A 17,589-nucleotide genomic window follows, 5' to 3' on the forward strand; every position below is an offset into this window, starting at 1 on the left:
GATCCAAATCAACTAAACCATAACCGATCATCACGTGGAATGGAGTAGCTTTCAATGGTGAACATCACTATGTTGATCATATCTACTATATGATTCACGCTCGACCTTTCGGTCTCAGTGTTCCGAGGCCATATCTGCATATGCTAGGCTCGTCAAGTTTAACCTGAGTATTTTGCGTGTGCAAAAACTGGCTTGCACCCATTGTAGATGGACGTAGAGCTTATCACATCCGATCATCACGTGGTGTCTGGGCACGACGAACTTTGGCAACGGTGCATACTCAGGGAGAACACTTTTTCTTGAAATTTAGTGAGAGATTATCTTATATAGATACCGCCGAACTAAGCAAAATAATATGTATAAAAGATAAACATCACATGCAATCATAATATGTGACATGATATGGCCATCATCATCTTGTGCCTTTGATCTCCATCTCCAAAGCATCGTCATGATCTCCATCGTCACCGGCATGACACCATGATCTCCATCATCTTGATCTATATCAATGTGTCGTCACATGGTTGTCTCGCCAACAATTGCTCTTGCAACTATTGCTATCGCATAGCGAGAAAGTAAAGCAATTATTTCGCGCTTGCATCTTATGCAATAGAGAGATAACCATAAGGCTTTTGCCAGTTGCCGATAACTTAAACAAAACATGATCATCTCATACAACAACTTATATCTCATCACGTCTTGACCATATCACATCACAACATGCCCTACAAAAACAAGTTAGACGTCCTCTACTTTGTTGTTGCAAGTTTTACGTGGCTGCTACGGGCTGAGCAAGATCCGTTCTTACCTACGCATTAAAACCACAATGATAGTTTGTCAAGTTGATGTTGTTTTAACCTTCGCAAGGCCGGGCGTAGCCACACTCGGTTCAACTAAAGTTGGAGAAACTGACACCCGCCAGTCACCTGTGTGCGAAGCACGTCAGTAGAACCAGTCTCGCGTAAGCGTACGCGTAATGTCGGTCCGGGCCGCTTCATCCAACAATACCGCCGAACCAAAGTGTGACATGCTGGTAAGCAGTATGACTTATATCGCCCACAACTCACTTGTGTTCTACTTGTGCATATTACATCAACGCATAAAACCAGGCTCGGATGCCACTGTTGGGGAACGTAGTAATTTCAAAAATATCCTATGCACACGCAAGATCATGGTGATGCATAGCAACGAGAGGGGAGAGTGTTGTCCACATACCCTTGTTGACCGAAAGCGGAAGCGTTAGCACAACGCGGTTGATGTAGTCGTACATCTTCACGATCCGGCCGATCAAGTACCGAACGCACGACACCTCCGAGTTCTGCACACGTTCAACTCGATGACATCCCTCGAACTCCGATCCAGCCGAGTGTTGAGGGAGAGTTTCGTCAGCACGACGGCGTGGTGACGATGATGATGTTCTACCGACGCAGGGCTTCGCCTAAGCACCGCTACGATATGACTGAGGTGGATTATGGTGGAGGGGGGCACTGCACACGGCTAAGAGATTAAAAGATCAATTGTTGTGTCTTTGGGGTGCCCCCTGCCCCCGTATATAAAGAAGTGGAGGAGGAGGAGGGCTGGCCCTCTCTATGGCGCGCCCTAGGGGAGTCCTACTCCCACCAGGAGTAGGATTCCCCCTTTCCTAGTAGAACTAGGAGCCCTTCCATGTAGTTGGAGTAGGAGGGAAGGAAAGGGAAGGGGAAAGGAGAAGGAAGGAAGGCCCCCCCTCCCTAGTCCAATTCGGACCAGCCCATGGGGAGGGGTGCGGCCACCCTTTGAGGCCTTTCTCTCCTTTCCCGTATGGCCCATTAAGGCCCAATACGAATTCCCGTAACTCCACGATACTCCCGAAAATACCCGAATCACTCGGAACCTTTCCGATGTCCGAATATAGTCATCCAATATATTGATATTTACGTCTCGACCATTTCGAGACTCCTCGTCATGTCCCCGATCTCATCCGGGACTCTGAACTCCTTCGGTACATCAAAACACATAAACTCATAATATAACCGTCATCGAACTTTAAGCGTGCGGACCCTACGGGTTTGAGAACTATGTAGACATGACCGAGACACGTCTCCGGTCAATAACCAATAGCGGAACCTGGATGCTCATATTGGCTCCTACATATTCTACGAAGATCTTTATTGGTCAAACCGCATAACAACATACGTTGTTCCCTTTGTCATCGGTATGTTACTTGCCTGAGATTCAATCGTTGGTATCTCAATACCTAGTTCAATCTCGTTACCGGCAAGTCTCTTTACTCGTTCCGTAACACATCATCCCACAACTAACTCATTAGTTGCAATGCTTGCAAGGCTTATAGTGATGTGCATTATCGAGTGGGCCCAGAGATACCTCTCCGACAATCGGAGTGACAAATCCTAATCTCGAAATACGCCAACCCAACAAGTACCTTCGGAGACACCTGTAGAGCACCTTTGTAATCACCCAGTTATGTTGTGATGTTTGGTAGCACACAAAGTGTTCCTCCGGTAAACGGGAGTTGCATAATCTCATAGTCATAGGAACATGTATAAGTCATGAAGAAAGCAATAGCAACAAATTGAACGATCAAGTGCTATGCTAACGGAATGGGTCAAGTCAATCAAATCATTTCTCTAATGATGTGATCCCGTTAATCAAATGAAAACTCATGTCTATGGATAGGAAACTTAACCATCTTTGATTCAACGAGCTAGTCAAGTAGAGGCATACTAGTGACATACTGTTTGTCTATGTATTCACACATGTATTATGTTTCCGGTTAATACAATTCTACCATGAATAATAAACATTTATCATGATATAAGGAAATAAATAATAACTTTATTATTGCCTCTAGGGCATATTTCCTTCACCTTCCTCCATGGCGCCTCCTCACCGCTCGAGGCCTGCAGCCATGTGCCTCCCTCCGCGGGCGGGCTTGAGCAGGAGCTCCCCGAGCCGGTGCTCGTCGGTCACCTCCACACGCCCTCCATCGTCCGCTTCCGGCGCCTCCGACCCTCCTCTGCATCGTCTCCCCATCACCATGGCCCGACGCCCGAGCGCCTCCTGCCACGAGCTCCACCAGGACCACATCGCCGCCCCGCCTCCAAGTTTGCTGCCGCCAAGCGCCGCCTTGGCCATGCCCGACGCCGCTAGCAGGGCCCCGTTCCCGTCTCCGGCGCCTCAAGACCCATGCATGAGCCCTCTGCTCGAGCAGGAGCTTCGCCTCCTTGCTTCGCGCCAAGGCCGACGTCGTCCACTTCGCCTTCGTCTCCTGCTGCCAGCGCATCGCCGGACCTCCGCCGTGCCTCGTTCTTCATGCTGCCTGTCGGCCCTCCGTTTCTTCCTCGTGGTGAACACATTCGGCCATGGATGTTTTGAGTCGTTTGTCTCATGCACACATCGTGTTTTCCTCCAAATCCACTGAAGGCCACCATGCAAAAATAACCAAGCACCCATGGATGCAAGTACCAACCGCCGCATTCCGTTTCATATTTGTAAAGGCCGAGAGGATGCCAAGTACCACGACGTCGATGCCCCTCAAGTTTGACTACATGTAACAGCAAGTACCACTACGGCCGGAGACCTCGGACCTGTCAAGTACCCCTACACACGGATACGCCAAGGTGGACTACGCTCGATGATGTGACAAGTTCCTCCACCGATGACTCAAATTGCTACAAAACGTGAACTACTACCGTCGACCCTCGAAGACCCCGTGGACGTCAAGTTCCTTGTCGTTGACCCCGAATCTCTACGAAAACATGTACGACTACTTCCGTGGCCGAAGACCCGTGTACAACTACCGTCGCCGAAGGCCGTCAAGTGAACATCTACCCACATCGTGTATTTGACCAAGTTCGATGACGACCTCCAAAAAACTCGGATTCGCCAAGTTCTACTACCGTCGCCCTCGGAAACCTTGGATTCATCAAGTACCTCTCCGAAAACGAACGTGAACCACTACTTCCCTCGAAGACCTATGAACGACTACTTCCACTACAAACTCATTCTGCCCGAAACGCATGCTTCGAAGGTATAACCCCGAGATGACCGCCCGTGGACCGAATGCTTGCGATGTATGAGTTGAACCGTGTGTTGCTCCGTGTCCGAGTTGTTCTTTGCGAGTTCCTCGTTGCCATGTCGTCCACCTGCGGGAACCCGGCAACCGGGATCACCCCATCATCTTGCATGACACACTCACACCCACTTCCTTTTGCACCGGTATCCCTGTGAGCTACCGGATCATCGTAATGTTGTCGTGGCATCATTTTCAGATTCGTTGCCGTGGCCCCCCTTCCGTTTCTGCCACGATGACAAATGCCTCATATCTTATCATGTCAACTTTTCCATAAGACTAGCATAAACTTGTGCATGTCATTCACATCATGATAACAATATTTAAAATGGTTAAAATTGTTGTTTGCATTAAATTGCTAAATGCATATGGGGAGTTACCGGAATTGTTGTTTGGCGTTCCGGCCTCATTTAAACTTGCCTAAATAGATAATTTCTTTATGCTTCTCCTCTTGCCATGTTTAACAACATTTAATATTGTTGGGTACCTAAACGAGAGAGAACTAAATAAGTCATGTGGTGTTTCGTCAATATGCAACTCGTTGCATATTGAGCTCCATTTAATTTGTAGTATTGTTTGTGCACTTTGCCATGCCATGCCTCTTTAAACCGGACATGCATCATACTTGGTTGTGCATCATGCCATGTTCATGTGATGGTTGTTTTACTATGTTGCTTGCTTCTTTCCGGGTTGCTTCTCTCATTAGCTTCGGTTCCGTTCTGGAGTTGTGAGGATTCGTTCGACTACGTCCGTTTGTCTTCTTCATGGACTCGTTCTTCTTCCTTGCGGGATCTCAGGCAAGATGACCATACCCTCGAAATCACTTCTATCTTTGCTTGCTAGTTGTTTGCTCTATTGCTACGCCACGCTACCTACCACTTGCTATATCATGCCTCCCATATTGCCATGTCAAGCCCCTAACCCACCTTTCCTAGCAAACCGTTGTTTGGCTATGTTACCGCTTTTGCTCAGCCCCTCTTATAGCGTTGCTAGTTGCAGGTGAAGATGAAGTTTGTTCCATGTTTGGAACATGTATATTGTTGGGATATCACAATATCTCTTATTTAATTAATGCATCTATATACTTGGTAAAGGGTGGAAGGCTCGGCCTTATGCCTGGTGTTTTGTTCCACTCTTGCCGCCATAGTTTCCGTCATACCGGTGTTATGTTCCTTGATTTTGCGTTCCTTACGCAGTTGGGTTATAATGGGAACCCCTTGACAGTTCGCTTTGAATAAAACTCCTCCAGCAAGGCCCAACCTTGGTTTTACTTTTGCCTAACAACCTATTACCCTTCCCTTGGGTCGGCCAACCCAAGGGTCATCTTTATTTTACCCCCCCGGGCCAGTGCTTGTCTAAGTGTTGGTACGAAACGGGCAGCCTGCGGGGACACCTCAGGGCAACTCGAGGGTTGGTTTTACTCGTAGCTTGACCTATCCGGTGTGCGTGGAGAACGAGATACGTGTGACTCCTATCGGGATTTGTCGGCACATCGGGCGGCTTTGCTGGTCTTGTTTTACCATTGTCGAAATGTCTTGTAACCGGGATTCCGAGTCTGATCGGGTCTTCCTGGGAGAAGGAATATCCTTCGTTGGCCATGAAAGCTTGTGATGGGCTAAGTTGGGACACCCCTGCAGGGTTTTGAACTTTCGAAAGTCGTGCCCATGGTTATGGGCAGATGGGAATTTGTTAATGTCCAGTTGTAGAGAACTCGACACTTAACTTAAATTAAAATGCATCAACCACGTGTGTAGCCGTGATGGTCTCTTTCCGGCGAAGTCTGGGAAGTGAACACGGTTCTTGTGTTATGCTTGAACGTAAGTAGTTTCAGGATTACTTCTTGATCACTTCTAGTTCACGACCGTGCTTTGCTTCTCTTCTCGCTCTCATTTGTGTAAGTTAGCCACCATATATGCTAGTGCTTGCTGCAGCTCCACCTCACTACCTTTTCCTACCCATAAGCTTAAATAGTCTTGATCGCGAGGGTGTGAGATTGATGAGTCCCCGTGACTCATAGATACTTCCAAAACAGTTGCAGGTGCCGATGATGCCCGTGCAGATGACGCAACTGAGCTCAAGTGGGAGCTCGATGAAGATCGTGTTCGTTGTGTTGTTTCGTTTCCAGTTGATCAGTAGTGGAGCCCAGTTGGGGCGATCGGGGATCTTATGCATTTGGGGTTGTCTTTATTTTGGTTCCGTAGTCGGACCTTTGGATTCTGGATGATGTAATGCTATATTCATGTATTGTGTGAAGTGGCGAATGTAAGCCAACTCTTTATCCCTTTCTTATTCAGTACGTGGGATGTGTAAAGATTACCCCTCTTGCGACATGCCTACAATGCGGTTACGCCTCTAAGTCGTGCTCCGACACGTGGAAGATATAGCCGCATCATGGGTGTTACAAGCTAGGTCGCCCCAGGGGACAATCTAGCACTGGCTCGCTCCCATGCGGCTCTTTTTCGGCACCCTGGGGGCCGAACGGCTGGAGATGCTCTTCTCGGAGTAGATCTTGTTTCCACCTGCCCCGGTAGAAAATGAAAGAAGTGTTAGAGCATCTCCAATAAATAATGCAAATTTAAAGATGTAAAACAGATATTATAAAAATTTACATCTCAAAAAATGCATTTTATATTTTATATTTTAAAAAAGTGACAACTCCAACAAATGATATATATGAAGATGTAACAACTCTAATAGATGATGCAAAGTGGAGATGTAAAACCGGCCATCGGCCTGCGCTTGTGTACAGACACATAAATTGAAATAAAACATCATGAAAACAACTTAAAATTTTCACATGTCCACAATATCAAATTATTACATAATCCATTGAATCCACAACATCAAATGCAACACAAATACATCAAAGTTATTGCACAATACAACAAACAAACAATGAAACTAGGCGGCTCTTTCGCCATGCCATTTCCAATACTCCTCTATCAAATCTTTCTATAGTTGATTGTGCGCATCGAAATCTCTAATTTCATTGTGCACCTTCATGAAACATCTGATTCACTCCTTTTTCTCATCGGCATAACGTGTACGTCCATCAAATGATAGAAGGTGTAATCCAAATTCTGTCCACGCTCATTCTTAGTGATCATGTTATGCATGATCACGCAAGTAGTCATGATATACAAAAAGGTTTTTTGATCCCATAGTGTAAGTAACTTAGAATAGTAACATGCATATGTTACTAGTCTATATATGTTACTACCTCCATAGTGGGAAGTAACATATGTGTGGTGTCATGCAAGACTTTATTTATTAGGTTGTAGATTTGTCTTGTTTAGTATGTGTGATGTTACCTTTAGTGTCAGAAACATACTATGTTACCACATGTCTATCTTTCTTTATTAATTACTTGTCACATCATCTTTTTTGTCTAGATATGTGTGATGTACATTACCACTTATGTTACTCCCACTATGGGTTAGTCTTATATTGTCTGGGCTCATTTCGTTCTTCTCAAAATAATTAGGACTCTCTTATGTGGCGACCATTCATCGGGAGGGTGTGACATTTGTGAATGTTTTGATGGCATTTTTAGTTGGATGTGAGATGGCAGTTTCTTGCGAGCAACATGGCATTTTCTTGGATGATGGCAGTTTTGAGCTTTCATCCCAAAAAATGCCATGCTACTCTTAAGAAACTGTATCCCCTAACAACTAAAATTACCGGTAAAAACGTTTGAACTGCCACCCTGTCTCAATGAACATCAGCCATATAAGATTTCTGGATAATTAACGTTATGTACTTATCAGTCTAAAAAGAATTCTTAGATTTTACCCGATAACATCTTGGTGGGCTCTTCTCTCACCGTGTTCCATTTTCCACATTTGCATCGTTATTGCCTTCTCCCCGGAACGCCCTCATGCAGTTGGTTATATCTGCATATTCCTCCTCCTCCTCCGTCCTCTCAAACGGCTTGTTTGTTAGGTGACATTTTGGTCTTCGATGGTGATAAATTACTGATGGAAAATACATGTGTACAACTAAATGGGGGTATCATGGTGAGGGAGTGAAGTTCAGGGAAGAGTTGGTGGAGGCAATTGAGTGGAGTTGAAAATGCTGAAGCGCGTCAAAAAGTATGATCCAGTTGCTTGGTTTGACATCTGGGTGCTCATGATTTATACTTATGCGGCGAAGGCGGAGTCATGCCATGCTTACATGGATAACATTCGCCGAGCATCGTATATTTTGAAAAAAAGTAATTATTATGTTTCTTATATCCATGGATATTATTATGTTGATATTGTTACTTCATAATTTCTCCTCATTTATACCATAAAGAAATTACATGATAAACATGCTAGGTAGCATTCAACATCAAATATTCTGTTTTTATCATTTACCTACTCGAGGACGAGCATGAATTAAGCTTCGGGATGCTGATACGTCTCCAACGTATCTATAATTTTTTTATTGTTTCATGCTATTATATTACCAATCTTGGATATTTTATATGCTTTATTATGCAATTTTATACCATTTTTTGGAACTAACCCATTAACTCAGTGCCCAGTGCCAGTTGTTACTTTTGCTTGTTTTTTGGCTTTTCAGAAAATCAATACCAAATGAAGTTCAAACACGATGAAACTTTACTATCGATGGACTAAAACCTGGGTGCCTTAGTACCCTAACTCGTGCAGAGGCAGTTGTAGCCTTCCCGACGGTAGGGCTTGCCAGAGGACTACTACAGACAAGATACCAATATACAAGACCGTGAAGAAGGCCTCCCGAAAGGTCATCGAGAAGTACTAAGTTAGTAATGGAGGACAAGATTCCAGTTGCCGGCAAGCTCCGCACCAGCAAGCCAAGACCCGACAAGCTCCTTACCGGGAAGTACCCCCTTCTCGCTTTTCGACCGCTCCACCTCATCGACCGGTTGATGGCTTGTCAAGATTAGGTGTCGAGCAGACATGCGGCTTGGGGAGGATCACCAGGATGCGTGTCAGCATGTTGCATAAAGGTAAAACTTTATTGACACCCATCTAGTGGACGTGCCAAGACGATGGGCTCGGCCAGGCCGATGGCACAGAAGGAGAGACGCCTTTTGCCATAGGATCGTTATCAACTCACAACGCATTAAATTCCCTTTGATGTCTACTACATAACTTATTCTTGTAGACTCATGTTGGGCCTCTAAGCGCAGAGTTTTGTAGGATAGTAGAAATTTTCCCTCAAGTGGATAACCATAGGTTTATCAATCCTTAGGAGGCGTAGGATGAAGACGGTCTCTGTCAAACAACCCTGCAATCAAATACAAGAAATCTCTTGTGTCCCCAACACACCCGATACAATGGTAATTTGTATAGGTGCACTAGTTCGGCGAAGAGATGGTGATACAAGTGTAGTATGGATAGTAGATATATGTTTTTGTAATCTGAAAATATAAAAATAGCAAGGTAGCAAGTGATAAAATGGGGCACAAACGGTATTGCAATGCTTAGAAACAAGGCCTAGGGCACCCTCCTTGTCGGGGTTGTCAGTCTTGGGCTTCTTAGCGGCATCTGAGTCGTCGGAACTCTCGATTGCCATCACTGCCTTGCCTTTGCGGTATTGCGCTGATTGTCGGGAGGTTGCGACATGCGAGAAGACGGAGGGCTCTGGCAAGCCATACTGCAGGATCCACCGCACCAAGGGTTGTGATCTCAATGACTGCCGACAAGTGGAGTAGGTTGCCAAAAAGCAAAAGCAAGAGTATGAGAAGCATGACAAGGAGAAGGGCCAAGATGGTGCTGGTGGGTCTGGCAACAAGAACCTTAGTGGTCGTGGGGGTCGCTGTGCCAAGGGCCAACAGTAGAAGGAGAAGCCTACTCGCGGCCATGAGAAGATGGAGGGTGAGGATGATGGTGATGATGAGGATGAGGAATCCGTAGGATAGGAGTTCCAAAAGGTTGTGGAGGCCATGTGCGTTTGACAGAGGTGCATCTTTGCACTCCTCTCACCGTCGGCTTAAGTAGTGGGCGCATGAGATCAATGCGGCCGAACCAATAGTAGAGGCACATAAGTCGCTCAAGTGGTCCGACACGCCCATCATTTTTGACACCAAGGACCACCCTGGCCGCACCACTATGGCGGGTATTTGCCTTTGTTGGTTTCTCCAAGAATTCACAACCTAAAGGTAACGAAATTGTTTGTTGACGATGGTGCCAGCTTGAACCTGGTCCCCCCTATGTGATCAGGAGGCTACAAAAACCCTGACGGAGATCTCAAAGAAACAAGGACGTTTTAAGGGATCAAGCAGAAGGTTAGGCAGCAGGCTTTGGAGCAGCAAGAGTTCATTGCCCAAGAAATCCAAAAACTAGATGCAGCAGGCTTGGTCAGAGGAGTGCTGCACCCAACTTGGTTGGTAAATCCCGTGGTCGTTCGCAAGGCAAATGAGAAGTGGAGGCTTTGTATTGACCTCACTAACATAAACAAAGTGTGCCCAAAGGACTCCTTCCCCTTGCCGCAGATTGATCAAATTGTGGAATCCACCGCCAGCTACGACCTGCTCTCTTTTCTTGACGCCTACTCTGGTTATCATGAGATCTTCATGGCCGAGGAAGATGAGGATAAGACGGCATTCATTACTCCGTGTGGTATGCATTGTTTGTACGCATGCCTTTCGGATTGAAGAGTGTCGGGGTGACATTTACAAGAGCTATGCAAATTGGTTTTGGTTCTCAGCTACACAGAAGTGTGGAAGCCTATATGGATGGCATAGTGGTCAAAACTAGGCACAAGGATTCACTTATCCAAGACTTAGAAGAGACATTTGCAAACTTGCGCAGGATCAACTTGAAGCTCAACCCTGAAAAGTGTGTGTTTGGCGTCCCATCCGGCAAGCTTCTCAAGTTCTTTGTATGTCAACATGGAGTTAAAGCCAACCCTGACAAGATCAAGGCGATTGAGCAGTTGAAGGCATCAAAGCATGTCCAGGACGTGAGGCATCTTGCCGGTTGCATAGCAAATCTAAGCAGGTTCACTCCAAGTTAGCTGAGCGTGCCTTGTTATTTTTCAAAATCTTGAAAAAGGCAGGTCCAATGCAGTGGACCCCTAAAGCGGGGGTTGCGCTCCAAGACTTGAAGGAGTACATCTCCTCTCCGCCGGTACTAGTTGCGCCAATACCACAAGAGCCATTATTGATGTACTCAGCGGCAACCAATCAAGTGGTCAACACTGCATTAATGGCCGGGAGGGAAGCAGAAGATCAAGACACCGCAACCGCAGAGCCTCAAGCTGACAATCTGGAATCTTCTCCGGCAAGGTCAGGTGCCGACAACCCAAGTCCAGCGCAGACAATTGAGACAAAACATCAAGCTTTGAAGAAGAAGAAGAAGAAGGTGCAGCGTCAGTTTACTTTGCCAGTTCCCTTCTCCAGGGGGCTAGATCAAGGTACTCTGGTGTGTAGAAGTTGCTCTTTGGCCTCCTCATGGCCTCAAGGAAGTTGCGGCACTACTTCCAAACACATCAGATCACCGTCATCACTCGCTTTCTGCTACAGCGCATCTTGAGAATCCAGAAGCCACTGTCAGTATAGTGGAGTGGGCATTTGGAGCTGTCGACCTTTGATTTGAAGTTTTAAAGTACATCAACAATCCAAAGTAGAGCCTTGGCAGAGTTCATTGTGGAATGGACACCAACTCTAGACGAAGAAGTACCAGAGACCTCGCTCCCAGGCAAGGAAGCGCCCCAAGATTGCATCATGTAATTTGATGGTGCTTTTTGGCTCCAGGGCGCCAGTGCCGGAGTGCTGCTTGTCGCACCCACCAGAGATCATCTCAAGTGTGTGGTTCAAATGAAGTTTCCCCAGGAGCAGGACACCAACAACACTGCTGAGTATGAAGGATTACTTGCTAGACTATGCATCGCAATCAACCTTGGTATCAGAAAGTTCATCATCAGAGGTGACTCACGGTTAGTGGTGAAGCAAGTGAACAAGGATTACCAGAGCCCATTGATGGAGGCGTATGTAGACGAATTGAGGAAGTTGGAAGTGCACTTTGATGGTCTGCAAGCAGCGCATGTTCCTCGTACCGAGAACAACATTGTCGATGACCTATCGAAGCGTGCCGCAAAGAAATTACTGTGGTACCAGTAATTTTGTATTCCTTTCGAATCAACCCTCAGTTACATCGTAGATGAGGCCAAGCAAGATAAGAAAGTTGAATTCTAGCAAGTACTTTCCGGCAGAGCTTCCTATAGCCACCGGAAAGGAAGTTGCTAGAGATAACTTGACGCTTCCCGATGAGCAGCAAGCTCCGGTAGGGCCTGAGGCCCTTGCCATTGAGATGAGCTCTCCCGCAGTGGAAGATATGCCTGTAGTCCTTGCCATCGAGCCACAGGCTCTGGCATGGGCACAACAGATAGTCCATTACCTTCAGACAGGTCAACTTCCCGATGAATAAGAAGAAGCTGAGAAAGTTGCCTGCAAGTCAAGTAAGTATCAATTTGTTGATAGCATTCTATACAGAAAGAGACGAAATGGGGTGAAATTGAAGTGCATCTACTGGGAAGATGGACAAGAGCTGTTGTTAGAGATATATGAAGGGGTATGTGATACGTCTCCAATGTATCTATAATTTTTGCTTGTTCCATGCTATTATATTATCATTCTTGGATGTTTTACAATCATTTTATAACAACTTTATATCATTTTTTGGGACTAACCTATTGAAATAGTTCCCAGTGCCAGTTGCTATTTTTTGCTTGTTTTTTTACTTCGTGGGATATCAATATCAAATGGAGTCCAAACGCAACGAGAATTTTTGGAGAATTTTTTTGGACCAGAAGACCCAGGATGGGCTAAAAAGGTACCGGGGGGAGGCCCGAGGTGGGCACAACCCACCTGGGTGCTCCCAGGAGCCCAGGCGCGCCCAAGGGGTTGTGCCTCCCTCGATGACCCATGTAACGCCCACGATGCGGCTATATCTCCCACGTGTCGAGGCACGACTTAGAGGCATAACCACATGGTGGTTTTGTCGCAAGAGGGGTAATCTTCACACAATCCCATGTACTAAATAAGAAAGGGATAAAGAGTTAGCTTACAATCGCCACTTCAAACAGATAACAAGTTAAACATACATCAACCAGAGTACAATCAAGGTCCGACTGCGGGGCCAAAAATAAAAGAAGACAACCCCAATGCTAGATCCCTGATCGTCCCAACTGGGCACCACTACCGATCATCCGAAAAAGACACAACACAACGACCAAGATCTTCATCGAGCTCCCACTAGAGCTCGGTTGCGTCACATGCACTGGTATCGTCGGCACCTGCAACTGTTTGGAAGTATCCGTGAGTCACGAGGACTCATCAATCTCACACCCGCGAGATCAAGACTATTTAAGCTTATGGGTAGGGTAAGGTAATGAGGTGGAGCTGCAGTAATCACTAAGCATAAATGGTGGATAACATACGCAAATAAGAGCGAGAAGAGAAGCAACACGATAGTCGAGAAGCTAGAAGTGATCAAGAAGTGATCTTGAAACTACTTACATTCAAGCATAACACAAAATCGTGTTCACTTCCCGGACTCCACCGAGAACATACCATCACGGCTACACACACGGTTGATGTATTTTAATTAAGTCAAGTGTCAAGTTCTCTACAACCGAATATTAACAAATTCCCGTCTGCCACATAACCGCAGACACGACTCTCGAAAGTTTATACCCTGCACAGGTGTCCCAACTTAGCCCATCACAAGCTCTCACGGGCAACGAAGAATATTCCTTCTCCCGGAAAGACCCGATCAGTCTCGGAATCCCGGTTACAAAACATTTCGACAATGGTAAAACAAGACCAGCAAAGCCGCCCGATGTGCCGACAAATCCCGATAGGAGTCGCACGTATCTCGTTCTCAAGGCATACCGGATGAACACTATGTACGGCAATCGAAGATACCCCAAGTTGCCTAGGGGCGGCACCGCAAGTGGCTCTATTTTGGACCAACACTCAGAGGAGCACTGGCCCGGGGGTTAAAATAAAGATGACCCTTGAGTCTGCAGAACCCAAGGAAAAAATGCTTAGGTGGCAAATGTAAAACCAAGGTTGGGCCTTGCTGGAGGACTTTTGTTCAAAGCGAACTGTGAAGGGGTTCCCATAACACCCAACCGCGTAAGGAACGCAAAATCAAGGAACATAACACCGGTATGCTGGAAACTAGGGTGGCAAGAGTGAAACAAAACACCAGGCATAAGGCCGAGCCTTCCGCCCTTTACCAACTATATAGATGCATTAATTAAATAAGATATATTGTGATATCCCAACATATCCATGTTCCAACATGGAACAAACTTCAACTTCACCTGCAACTAGCAACGCTATAAGAGGGGTTGAGCAAAAGCGGTAACATAGCCAAACAACGTTTTGCTAGGAAGGTGGGTTAGAGGCTTGACATGGCAATATGGAAGGCATGTTATAACAAGTGGTAGGTAGCGCGACATAGCGATAGAACGAACAACTAGCAAGCAAAGATAGAAGTGATTTCGAGGGTATGGTCATCTTGCCTGAGATCCCGCAAGGAAGAAGAGCGAGTCCATGAAGAAGACAAACGGACGTGGTTGAACGGATTCTCACAAATGCAACGTTACCGGAACTAACACGAAGAAGCAACACCGGAAAGAAGCAAACAACATGGTAAACACACAAGCATAAACATGGCATGATGCACAATCAAGCATGACGCATGTCCGGTTTAATGAGGCGTGGCATGGTAAAATGCACAAACAAAACTACAAGTTAAGTGGAGCTCAACATGTAACAAGATACATGTTGATGAAATACCACATTCGATTAATTAGTTCACTCCCGGTTAGGAACTCAATAATATTAAATGTTGTTAAACATGGCAAGAGGGAAGCATAAGTAAACTACACCTTTTAGGCAATTTTAAATGAGGCCAGAAACATCAAACAACAATTTCGGTAAATCCCCATATGCATTTAGCAATTTAAAGCAAACCACAATTTTAAACATTTTAAATGTTGTTATCATGATGCGGATGACATGTGCAAGTTTTTATATATTTTTTATGAAAAAGTTACATGAGCATGTTATGAAGCATTAGTCATCGTGGCGGAAATGAAAGGGGTGCCATGACAACGAATCCAAAAATGATGCCACGGCAACATATTGGTTCCGATAGCTCATGGAGATGCCGGTGCAAAAGGAAATGTGGCGTGAGCGTGTCATGTAAGATGATGGGGTGATCCCGATTACCGAGTTCCCATGGGTCGATGGCATGGCAACGAGGAGGAACGTGCAAGCGACCACTTGAACACGAAGCAAAACACGGGCATCTCATACATCACACATGCATTCATTCGCGAGCGGTCGTCTCGACGGTTATACCTTCGAAGTCGAAGCGAGCGTTTCGAGGCGGACAGGTTTGATGGGACGTAGTGGTACTTTCGGTCCTCGACGACGGAAGAGGTGCATACGTTCTCAGGGCACTTGTCGATCCGGTCTTGGTGTAGATGTACATGGCAAACGTAGTGGTACTCGTTGTCTTGTCAAATCCAAGCGACGGTAGTCGTACACGACGCGTTGTGGAAGTAGTTGTACTCGCGGACTTCGGCGACGGTAGTCGTTCGCGGTGTTTGTGACCCACGGTACTTCGGGCAACAGTAGTCATACACGTCTGTAGATGTTCGGGGCCGTCGGTAGAGGTACTTGGTGATCCTTGAAACGTCTTGTGGGGGTTCATGTCTGGGCAACAAGTCTTGATGGTCCAAAACTCCAGGAACGGAGGTGCACCGAGGCAACAAAATGCTCGGGGGGTCTCGGCCATGCCCATGCCAAAACTTCCCACGGATGGCCGACGAGGACGAGTGAAGGCACGCACAGGAGGTGCTCGGGAGGGCGCCATGGTTCTTGGTGCATGCTCGAGCAGCAAGCTCCTCTTGCTCGAACGCGGCGTAGAAGATGGAGCTCGGGCTCTTGGACGCTGCTTGGGAGGCGCGAAGCAGAGGAGGCCGGTGCCTCGCGGGCTGTGCGGGGACGAGGAGGCGTTGGGGGCGCTGCTGCGGGCATGGATCGATGGAGGCCTGTGGCGGAGCATAGGGGTGGCGGCGTCATGGAGGTTCGACATGAGGACGGAGGCCAGGGCCGCGGGGTCGGGGACGAACCGAAATGTACGGCGTCGGCAGCTGGCGATGCAGAGGACCGGCCGGGCGCGAGCGGGGGATGCGGTGGTCGTGGAGGAGCTCAGGTGCGGCAGGGCAGTGATGCTGGCGACGGGGAGGTCTCGCGGCGCGGGGACGAAGGCGGCTTGAGGCGTCGATGCGGGCAGAGCTCGGAGAGGCCACGGCGACGGTAGCACTGGAGGGACGGGGACGAGATGAGGCGCAGGTGGGACTCGCGCGAGGCAGCCATGGGGATCAAGCGCGAGGAGCTCTCGCTCCTCCCTGTATGTATGACGGCGCTGGAGCACGGGCGCGGGGAGCTGCGGCCCTGTGCGCGAGCGAGGAGAGGGAGAGAGATGTGGATCGGACGCGAGGGGAAAGAGAACGAGAGAAGGGAGGCGGCGTTGCGGGAGGGAGATGGTGAGATCGAGAGAGAGGGGATCGGGGTAGCTAGGGTTCGAGAGAGAGGTGAGGTGCGACTGGGCCTAGCAGGCCATGAAGCAAGATGGGCCGCTTGGCTGATGGGCTTTAGGAGAGGTGGGCCGGCTGCTGGGAGCAGGCCGAGCTGTTGCTGCTCTCCTTATTCTTTTACCAAAAGCTAGAAAATGACAGAAGAAAAGGAAGAATAAAGGAAGGTAGAGATAGAATTTGGGCAGCGGATTAATTTTTCCAGACTCATAAAATTGAGATTGACCCAAGAAAAATACATTTGGCACCGCTTGGATGGATTGCATTAGAACATATTTGAATGTGATTCAAATAAGTTTGAATTAGGAAAACATTTTTGGAGAGTCCAAAAATGTTCGGAATTTTGGTGGAGCACGGGAAAGTGATGAAAGGATTTATGGGAAAAGTTTGAGGTCAAGAAAATTGAGATAGAAAAGGCATGGAACTTGTTTTGCAAGTGTGTTATGGTCAATTCCAAATTAATGGAATATTCATTATAGCTCCCTAATATAATTGGGAGGATATGTTTTAAAGAGAATTTCACCAAGGGAATTTCCCTCGATTTAAATGGATCGAAGACCCATACAATTTATTTAGTTGAGTTTTACAAAATTAAATGACATGATGGCATGATGACATGATGCAATGCAAAAATAAATAGAGCAAGCACAAATGAAACACATGGAGGTCACGAAAAAATATGGAAGTCTTCTGGAGCGTCGGTCTTGGGGCGTCACAACCTACCGCACCGCCTCTTCACCCTATAAATTGCCAAAAATTCCAAAAACCCTCGGGGTAACCATAGATCAGAATTCCGCCGCCGCAAGCCTCTATAGCCATGAAAAACCAATCTAGACCCCGTTCTGGCACTCCGCTGGAGGGGGAAATCATCACCGGTGGCCATCTTCATCATCCCGGAGGCCACCATGATGAGGAGAGAGTAGTCCACC

General features: G+C 46.9%; 1 protein-coding gene across 1 annotated transcript in view; it reads right to left on the minus strand.

Moving 5' to 3' along the window:
- Window positions 1–14,575: 14,575 nt before the first annotated feature.
- Window positions 14,576–17,589, minus strand: part of LOC123180678 (cellulose-complementing protein-like) — a 135,470-nt gene continuing 132,456 nt past the window's right edge. The window contains exons 2-3 of the mRNA XM_044592815.1: window positions 15,420–16,677; window positions 14,576–14,664 (exon numbers count right to left, since the gene is read on the minus strand). Of these exons, the coding sequence (XP_044448750.1) occupies window positions 14,642–14,664; window positions 15,420–16,677 (1,281 nt within the window). The 3' untranslated portion in view covers window positions 14,576–14,641. The remainder of the gene's footprint in view (window positions 14,665–15,419; window positions 16,678–17,589) is intronic.

Source organism: Triticum aestivum, chromosome 1A, assembly GCF_018294505.1.
Source record: "Triticum aestivum cultivar Chinese Spring chromosome 1A, IWGSC CS RefSeq v2.1, whole genome shotgun sequence".
Taxonomy (NCBI): domain Eukaryota; kingdom Viridiplantae; phylum Streptophyta; class Magnoliopsida; order Poales; family Poaceae; genus Triticum; species Triticum aestivum.